We start from the raw sequence: 10,662 nt of genomic DNA, 5'->3' as shown, positions 1-10,662 counted from the left end.
ATACATGAAAGTATCATATAACAAATAAATATAAAAATAACTTTCTATGAGATATTGGGGCCTATCTATCAAGCTCCGAATGGAGCTTGATGCCCCGTGTTTCTGGCAAGCCTGCAGGCTCACCAGAAAAAACAGCTATGTAGCAGCGGTCACAAAAACCGCTGCTCCATAACCTGTCCGCCTGCTCTGAGCAGGCGGACAGACATTGCCGCAATTCAACCCGATTGAGTACGATCGGGTTGATTGACACCTCCCTGCTGGCGGCCGATTGGCCGCGAGTCTGTAGGGGGCGGCGTTTCACCAGCAGCTCTTGTGAGCTGCTGGTGCAATGCTGAATATGGAGAGCGTATTGCTCTCCATATTCAGCGAGGTCTGGCGGACCTGATCCGCACTGTCTGATCAGGTCCGCCAGACCTTGTTAAATAGAGGCCAGTGTTTGTTGAGGTATAAATGTAGCTAAATTAAATTGTATAAATAAAGTTGTGAAAAACCCAAATAACCATGACATTGATGACTGTTAGTTAGCAACAGTCATATGCTCTTCGCACCATACTTGACGCGTGTGGGTTTTTTACGTCTTTTTTGATAAATAAGGGTATCTTATTCAGATCCGCGCCAGCAATTTCTGGCGAGCGTATTGACGCCGGCGAATGCGAATTGGCGCTTTGATAAATTGACCCCTATGGGAGAAGAAGTTAACAAAGTCTTAATATTTTGTTAGCGTGTGACAGGTTTTCTCACAAGAGCACGAGAAAAAAAGGCTCCATCTAGCATACTTTATGCTCGAGCAGGAGCTCTAAATTGTGATACACTCGTAATCTAATCTTTAGCCTTAAGCTCCTGTACAATATATATCCTGTACTTCTTTTTGTAGGGAATTTACTGATGATTGCGTTTGTCAGCTATTTTGGGGCCAAACTTCACAGACCACGGATTATTGCTGCTGGCTGCCTTGTTATGTCTTTCGGAAGCTTCCTCTCTGCAATGCCGCATTTCTTCATGGGACCGTAAGTAATAATCTTGTTCCTAACCAGAAGTGGTGCAAGAGCAGAACATTTATAGGTGCAACTAGTTGGTAATCTGAGAGAATCCAGGGATGTCACCTATCCCATGCATAGTTCTCACCTGGTACTCCCATGCATAGTCCTCACCAGGTACTCCAATTCATAGTCCTCACCTGGTACTCCCATAGATAGTCCTCACCTGGTACTCCCATGCATAGTCTTCACCTGGTACTCCCATGCATAGTCCTCACCTGGTACTCCCATGCATAGTCCTCACCTGGTACTCCCATGCATAGTGACCTCAACTGGTACTCCCATGCTCAGTGACCTAACCAGGTACTTCCATGCATAGCCCTCACCTGGTACTCCCATGCTCAGTGACCTCACCTGCTACTCCCATACATAGTGACCTCACCTGGTACTCCCATGCATAGTCCTCACCTGGTACTCTCATGCTCAGTGACCTCATCTGGTACTCGAATGAGTACATGAGTAGTGACCTCACTTGGTGCTCCCATGCATAGTGACCTCAACTGGTACTCCCATGCTCAGTGACCTCACCTGGTACTCCCATGCTCAGTGACCTCAACTGGTACTCCCATGCTCAGTGACCTCACCTGGTACTCCCATGCCTAGTGACCTCAATTGGTACTCCTATATGTAGTCTACACCTGGTACTTCCATGCCTAATGACATCACCTGGAACTCCCATGAATAGTGACCATACCTGGTACTCCCATGTGTAGTGATCCCACCTGGTACTCCCATGCGTAGTGACCCCAGCTGGTACTCCCATGCATAGTCCTCACCTGGTACTCCCATGGTAGTGACCTTAAATGGTACTCCCATGCGTAGTGACCTCACCTGGTACTCCTATGCGTAATAACCTCACCTGGTACTCCCATGTGCAGTGACCTCATCTGCTACTCCCATGCGTAGTGACCTCACCTAGTACTCCCATGCGTAGTGACCTCATATGGAACTCCCATGCATAGTGACCTCATCTGGTACTCCCATGCGTAGTGAACTCATCTGGTACTCCCATGCGTAGTGAGCTCATCTGGTACTCCCATGCATAGTGACCTCACCTGGTGCTCCCATGCGTAGTGACCTCACCTGGTACTCCCATGTGTAGTGACCTTACCTGGTACTCCTATGCATAGTGACCTTACATGGTACTCCCATGCGTAATGACCTCACCTGGTACTCCCATGCAGAGTGACCTCACCAGGTAATCTCATTCAGAGTGACCTCACCAGGTACCCTCATGCATAGTGACCTTACCAGGCATTCTCTTGCACAGTGACCTTACCTGGTACTCCCATGCGTAATGACCTCACCTGGTACTCCCATGCAGAGTGACCTCACCAGGTAATCTCATTCAGAGTGACCTCACCAGGTACCCTCATGCATAGTGACCTTACCAGGCATTCTCCTGCACAGTGACCTTACCTGGTACTCCCATGCATAGTGACCTCACCTGGTACTCCCATGCATAGTGACCTCACCTGGTACTCCCATGCATAGTGACCTCACCTGGTACTCCCATACCTATTGACATCACCTGGTACTCCCATGTGTAGTGACCTCACCTGGTACTCCTATGCATAGTGACCTCACCTGGTACTCATATGCGTAGTGACCTCACCTGGTACTCCCATGCATAGTGACCTCATCTGGTACTCCCATGCGTAGTGACCTCATCTGATACTCCCATGCATAGTGACCTCAACTGGTGCTCCCATGCGTAGTGACCTCACCTGGTACTCCCATGCATAGTGATCTCATCTGGTACTCCCATGCGTAGTGACCTCACCTGGTACTTCCATGCGTCGTGACCTTACCTGGTACTCCCATGCGCAGTGACCTCACCTGGTAATCCTATGTGTAGTGTGACCTAACCTGGTACTCCCATAAGTAGTGACCTCAACTGGTACTCTTATGCATAGTTACCTAATCTGGTACTCCTATGCGTAGTGATCTCATCTTGTACTCCTATGCGTAGTGACCTCACCTGGTACTCCCATGCATAGTGACCTCACCTGGTATTCCTATGCGTAGTGAACTCACCGGGTACTCCTATGCGTAGTGACCTCACCTGGTACTCCCATGCGCAGTGACCTCATCTTGTACTCCTATGCGTAGTGACCTCACCTGGTACTTCCATGCGTCGTGACCTTACCTGGTACTCCCATGCGCAGTGACCTCACCTGGTAATCCTATGTGTAGTGTGACCTAACCTGGTACTCCCATAAGTAGTGACCTCAACTGGTACTCTTATGCATAGTTACCTAATCTGGTACTCCTATGCGTAGTGATCTCATCTTGTACTCCTATGCGTAGTGACCTCACCTGGTACTCCCATGCATAGTGACCTCACCTGGTATTCCTATGCGTAGTGAACTCACCGGGTACTCCTATGCGTAGTGACCTCACCTGGTACTCCCATGCGCAGTGACCTCATCTTGTACTCCTATGCGTAGTGACCTCACCTGGTACTCCTAGGCGTAGTGACCTCACCTGGTACTCCTATGCGTAGTGACCTCACCTGGTACTCCTATGTGTAGTTATCTCACCTGGTACTCCTATGCGTAGTGACCTCACCTGGTACTCCTATGCATAGTGACCTAATCTTGTACTCCTATGCCTAGTGACCTCACCTGGTACTCCCATGCATAGTGACCTCACCTGGTACTCCTATACGTAGTGACCTCACCTGGTACTCCCATAAGTAGTGACCTCACCTGGTACTCCCATGCATATTGACCTTACCTGCTACTGCCATGTGCAGTGATCTCACTTGGTACTCCCATGTGTAGTGACCTTACCAGGTACTCTCCTGCACAGTGACCTTACCTGGTAATCCCATAAGTAGTGACCTCACCTGGTATTTCCATATGTAGTAACCTCACCTGGTACTCCCATGCATAGTGACCTCACCTGGTACTCCTATGCGTAGTGTCCTCACATGGTACTCCCATAAGTAGTGACCTCAACTGGTACTCCCATGCATAGTGACCTCATCTGGTACTCCAATGCGAAGTGACCTCACCTGTTAGTCCCATGCGTAGTGACCTCACCTTGTACTCCCATGTGTAGTGACCTTGCGTAGTGACCTCACCTGGTACTCCCATGCGTAGTGACCTCACCTGGTACTCCCATGCATAGTGACCTCAACTGGTACTTCCATGCGTCGTGACTTTACCTGGTACTCCCATGCATAGTGACCTCACCTGGTACTCCTATGCGTAGTGACCTCACCTGGTACTCCCATGCGTAGTGACCTCACCTGGTACTCCCATGCGCAGTGACCTCACCTGGTACTCCTATGCATAGTGACCTCACCTGGTACTCCCATGCGCAGTGACCTCACCTGGTACTCCTAGGTGTAGTGACCTCACCTGGTACTCCCATGCGTATTGACCTCACCTGGTACTCCCATGCATAGTGACCTCATCTTGTACTATGTGTAGTGACCTCACCTGGTACTCCCATGCATAGTGACCTCACCTGGTACTCCTATGCGCAGTGACCTCACCTGGTACTCCCATAAATAGTGACCTCACCTGGTACTCCTATGCGTAGTGACCTCACCTGGTACTCCCATAAATAGTGACCTCACCTGGTACTCCTATGCGTAGTGACCTCACCTGGTACTCCCATAAATAGTGACCTCACCTGGTACTCCCATGCATATTGACCTTACCTTCTACTCGCATGCGCAGTGACCTCACTTGGTACTCCCATGCATAGTGACCTCACCTGGTACTCCCATGCATAGTGACCTCACCTGTTACTCCCATGCATAGTAAATTTACCTGGTACTCCCACGAACAGTGACCTCACCTGGTACTCCTATTCGTAGTGACCTCACCTGGTACTCCCATGCGCATTGACCTCACCTGGTACTCCCATGCGTAGTGACCTCACCTGGTACTCCCATGCATAGTGACCTCACCTGGTACTCCTATGCGTAGTGACCTCACCTGGTACTCCCATGCGTAGTGACCTCACCTGGTACTCCCATGCGTAGTGACCTCATCTGATACTCCCATGTGTAGTGACCTCACCTGGTACTCCCATGCATAGTGACCTCATCTGGTACTCCCATGCGTAGTTACCTCACCTGGTACTCCCATGCGTAGTGACCTCACCTGGTACTCCCATGCATAGTGACCTCATCTGGTACTCCCATGCGTAGTGACCTCATCTGATACTCCCATATGTAGTGACCTCACCTGGTACTCCCATGCGTAGTGACCTCATCTGGTACTCCCATGCATAGTGACCTCATCTGATATTCCCATGCATAGTGACCTCATCTGGTACTCCCATGCATAGTGACCTCACCTGGTACTCCCATGCGTAGTGACCTCACCTGGTACTTCCATGCTTAATGATCTCACCTGGTACTCCCATGTGTAGTGATCTCACCTGGTACTCCCATGCATAGTGACCTCACCTGGTACTCCTATGCATAGTGACCTCACGTTGTACTCCCATGCGTAGTGACCTCACCTGGTACTCCCATGCGTAGTGACCTCACCTGGTACTCCCATGCGTAGTGACCTCATCTGATACTCCCATGCATAGTGACCTCACCTGGTACTACCATGCGTAGTGACCTCACCTGATACTCCCATGCATAGTGACCTCATCTGATACTCCCATGCGTAGTGACCTCACCTGGTACTCCCATGCTTACTGACCTCACCTGGTACTCCCATGCGTAGTGACCTCATCTGATACTCCCATGCGTAGTGACCTCACCTGGTACTCCCATGCGTAGTGACCTCACCTGATACTCCCATGCGTAGTGACCTCATCTGATACTTCCATGCGTAGTGACCTCACCTGGTACTCCCATGCGTAGTGACCTCATCTGATGCTCCCATGCATAGTGACCTCACCTGGTACTCCCATGCTTAGTGACCTCACCTGGTACTGCCATGCGTAGTGACCTCACCTGGTACTCCCATGCATAGTGACCTCACCTGGTACTCCCATGCTTAGTGACCTCATCTGGTACTCCCATGCATAGTGGCCCCACCAATCCCCAGAAACTCTGAAGTGTTGGGCAGCTTCTCAGGTCTTAAGGGAGCTTAATGCAAGGTAAGTAAGATGCAACATTATAAGGTCAATTTGACTGAAACATTGTGCTTTCTATTGATGTGATGTCCCAATAAACGAGAATTGAACATTATTTTATGCGGTGCTGCTACCTTTTGTACATTTGTAGCATAGAAACAAAAAGAAGGACAAAGGCGCCACATGTGTAGATCAATAAAAACCAGATAATCCAGATATGGACCACAGGGTACTCACAAGTGAGATGGCACTCAATTGTGCCAGTAGATGCAGGCTGGTATTCTGCAGCAAACCAGCTGGCTGATGTAGCACAGTCCTCACCACGACCCAATGTCTCCCAATGTGACTGTATCACTGGAAATGGAACTGGGAGAGAATGTAGAGAGGAAGGCGATCTCGCCCTTAGGTGACTGAAAGGGAGTCTTTAACACCATCCACTCAGCTTGTATATGAATTAAATGAGTATTTTATTTAAAAGAATAAAAATTACCAAAAGTATATGGCAAATGTTACAGCTGGGTGTATAAAGAATCTCCCCAGTAAAATACAGAGAATGAGTGGATGGTGTTAAAGACTCCCTTTCAGTCACCCAAGGGCGAGATCACCTTCCTCTCTACATTCTCTCCCAGTTCCAGTTCCAGTGATAGTCACATTGGGAGACATCGGGTCATGGCGAGGACTGTGCTACATCAGACAGCTGGTTTGCTGCAGAATACCAGCCTGCATCTACTGGCACAATTGAGTGCCATCTCACTTGTGAGTACCCTGTGTTTGTCCATATCTGGATTATCTGTTTTTTATTGATCTACACATGTGGCACCTTTTTCCTTGGCATTGATTATAGGGGTAGGTGCAGTACCCCTGGAGCGTGCACCAATTTGCAGCAAGTGCTGGGCATATTCTTTCACTTTTCTATAAGTTTTTAAACCACTCAATCTCTGTTTTCTTGAGCCCTAGAAACCCCAAGACCGACTACTTTAAAGGCAATACCCACACTGTTTTAAATACTGTTTAAAATTCAGAGGCTCTCTTTAAAATAAATCCCTATATAGGTTTTTATAGGCAGGTGATCACGGGTATAAATGTGCATTTATTTGAGTAGAGGTATATGGGAGCTCTAATATGCAGATCAAATTATATAACTTTATTTATGCAAATTATATAACTATTCACAAATGCCCCTATTTATTAGTGCATAACCCGTTCTTCCTTTAGAAAGGGAAATAAACACACACACTATTTTTCTACAACATTGTTTATTAAAATTTTACAAAAAGACTAAATTTATGTTTACCTAATAAATTAATTTCTTACAAGCCATTTTTTTGTCTTCAATTAAATTTTTGTTCTGAATATTCGAGGAAATTAATTTTCCTGAATTTCATTGCCTGCACTATTCTGTTTTCATTTCCTGTAAAACTAAAAGAAAATCGAATTGTCGTTAAGCATTTACTGTACATTAGTTTTTTGTTAAATAAATGTAAATGTTTGAAACAAACTTACCCGAGCGTGCTAATCCAATCCTCTTCTTGCCAGAGCCCTGGCCGTTCTGACAGGAAGCTTTGCCTTTTGGCTGCCAGGAACTGCACTATGCGCTAATCCTTGTGTTAGCGCGGCCAGAGACCTGGCAAGAAGAAGATCAGGTTAGCGCACTCTCCAGAATGCATTAAGGTAAGTGTTAAGTCTTTAAAATGAATTTAAAGGAAACAAACGGGGGCAAATTTAAAAAAACAAGCTTTTAATCCATCCCACTGCTTTTGTATCTCAGTCTAACATATAGCCAAGAAAGTAGAAAAGCAGGAAATTAGGATAAGACAAAGCAGGCTAAATGAGCTGCACCCTAGAACTGCCCCCAATTGAAATTGTAAATATGGGTGGATCTTGTGGGCTCTCACCACCATGAAAGACATTAATTTATCAGGTAAGTAGTAATATTGTTGAGTGTCCAGAAGCCATTACTCCAGGGATTTTATACCCAAGCTGTGGAGTCCATGAATAAATGGGTGGGACAAAAATAAGTCAGGGGCCTATTTACCAAACACTTTAGTCTGTAGGACTTCCCTGACAAAAGCTGGCACAAAATAGGCAAAAACAGCAAAATGGTAGAACTTAGTAATAAAGAGGATCAGTTAGCTGCATAGCACATCTGATTAACAGAAGTCTCAATTAAACGACCAAAATGGCAGCAAATGAACTGGTAGAAATATGTCTTCAGAGAGACTTTCCTGCCTGCAAGACGCCTTATACATAAACTCACCAGGAAGTTAAGTAACAGCTGAAGCCTTCTGACCCATATGGGATCCAGAGAAAGGAACACATTGTATAAAACTCTTTGTGATGTGTAAGTAAATGCTCTTTAGAAATCTTTGGATTAGAACAAAAGAAGGGACTGCAATTTGTTACCTGCAAGACCCTGAAACCCAATCTTAAGCACAATTAAACACAGTATAATCAATACATGCATAATAAAAAGACAAAGCAAAAGCACTTAGTTTTCATTTCAAATAACTAGTAGTAGTTTTTTCTGACAAATGTAAAATTTTCCTTCCTAAAGGCATCATGTGACAGCCATCAGCCAATCACAAAATGCATATACGTATAGCCTGTGTATCTTGCACATGCTCCGTAGTTGCTGGTGCCTCAGAAAGTGTGCGTATAAAAATCCTTTGCACATTTAGATAATGTAAGCGAATTGGAAAGTTGTTTAAAATTGTGTGCTCTATCAGAATCATGAAAGATTCATTTTGACTTTACTGTCCCTTCATGGTTCCAAAGAGGAGATTTTGGGCAGAAATGTTTTGCTATAGCCTAATTATGTCCACTGGACATGACTAAATGCATACGCTGTCCGGATTTATCATTGCACAAGCATTTCACCAGAAATACTTGTACAATGCCATCCCCTGCTCTCTGGCGGCCAACCAGCCGCTAGCAGGAGCTGTCAATCATCCAGATCATATCTTATCGGGATGAATTCAATCTGCCATCTTTTAGGTGGCAGAGAGGTTAAGGAGAAGCGGTCTTCTGACTGCTACTTTCTAACTACCATTACAGACTAGCCTGAAACTATGGGTCTCCGGCTCCAGAGCAGCATCCACTGTTTAACCCCTTAATGACAACTGGCGTACCAGGTACGTCATGCAAAAACTATTGGGGGGGGGGGGGGCTGCTACACTACAGAAAGAGTTTTAAAGTTAAAAATAAAATAAAAACTTTGGTATTTGGAGCCAAACTGGGTACTGGCAGATGGCGGTAATTAGGTAGGGGAGAGGGTTAGAGAGCTGGAGGGGGGGATCAGGGAGGTTGGGGCTAAGGCAGGGGTCCATCACAGCTAAAATATTTTATTATTTTTATTTTTAAAAAAAACAACTCTTTTATTTAGTACTGGCAGACTTTCTGCCAGTACTTAAGATGGCGGGAACAATTGTGGGTTGGGGGAGGGAAGAGAGCTGTTTGGGAGGGATCAGGGGGTGGGATGTGTCAGGTGGGAGGCTGATCTCTAAAATTAACCCTGCAAGCTCCCTACAAGCTACCTAATTTAACCCCTTCACTGCTGGGCATAACTCACGTGTGGTGCGCAGCAGCATTTAGCGGCCTTCTAATTACCAAAAAGCAACGCCAAAGCCATATAAGTCTGCTATTTCTGAACAAAGGGGATCCCAGAGAAGCTTTTACAACAATTTCTGCCATAATAGCACAAGCTGTTTGTAAATAATTTCAGTGAAAAACCTAAAATTGTGAAAAATTTAAAGTTTTTTTTTTTTATTTGCTCGCATTTGGCCGTGAAATGGTGGCATAAAATATACCAAAATTGGCCTAGATCAATACTTGGGGTTGTCTACTACACTAGTACACTAAAGCTAAAATTAACCCTACAAGCTCCCTAATTAACCCCTTCACTCCTGGGCATAAAACACGTGTGGTGCGCAGCGGCATTTAGCGGCCTTCTAATTACCAAAAAGCAACCCCAAAGCCATATAAGCCTGTTATTTCTAAAAAAAGAGGATCCCAGAGAAGCATTTACAACCATTTGTGCCATAATTGCAGAAGCGGTATGTAAATAATTTCAGTGGGAAACCTAAAGTTTGTGACAAAATTTGTGAAAAAGTGAACTTTTTTTTTTTTAATCGCATTTGGCGGTGAAATGGTGGCATGAAATATACCAAAATGAGCCTAGATCAATACTTTGGGTTGTCTTCTAAAAAAAAATATATACACGTCAAGGGATATTCAGGTATTCCTGACAGATATCAGGGTTCCAATGTAACTAGCGCTCATTTTGAAAAAAAGTGGTTTGGAAATAGCAAAGTGCTACTTGTATTTATTGCCCTATAAATTGCAAAAAAAGCAAAGAACGTGCAAACATTGGGTATTTCTAAACTCAGGACAAAATTTATAAGCTATTTAGCATGGGTGTTTTTTGGTGATTGTAGATGTGTAACAGATTTTGGGGGTCAAAGTTAGAAAAAGTGTGTTTTTTTTTCATTTTTTCCTCATATTTTATAAAAAAAATTTTAGTAAATTATAAGATATGATGAAAATAATGGTATCTTTAGAAAGTCCATTTAAT

At 45.3% G+C, this 10,662-nt stretch overlaps 1 protein-coding gene across 3 annotated transcripts in view; it reads left to right on the top strand.

The window, feature by feature from the left end:
- The window catches only part of LOC128664298 (solute carrier organic anion transporter family member 1C1), a 329,411-nt gene that overhangs the window by 178,227 nt on the left and 140,522 nt on the right, over nucleotides 1–10,662 (top strand). For all 3 annotated transcript variants that reach the window (XM_053719135.1, XM_053719133.1, XM_053719134.1), the window contains one exon: nucleotides 875–1,007. In XM_053719135.1, the coding sequence (XP_053575110.1) occupies nucleotides 886–1,007 (122 nt within the window). In that variant the 5' untranslated portion in view covers nucleotides 875–885. The remainder of the gene's footprint in view (nucleotides 1–874; nucleotides 1,008–10,662) is intronic.

The sequence above is a fragment of the Bombina bombina genome, chromosome 6 (assembly GCF_027579735.1).
Source record: "Bombina bombina isolate aBomBom1 chromosome 6, aBomBom1.pri, whole genome shotgun sequence".
In the NCBI taxonomy this organism is placed as follows: domain Eukaryota; kingdom Metazoa; phylum Chordata; class Amphibia; order Anura; family Bombinatoridae; genus Bombina; species Bombina bombina.
Note: the sequence above shows the minus strand (reverse complement) of the source record. Positions and strands in the feature narration are given on the sequence as shown.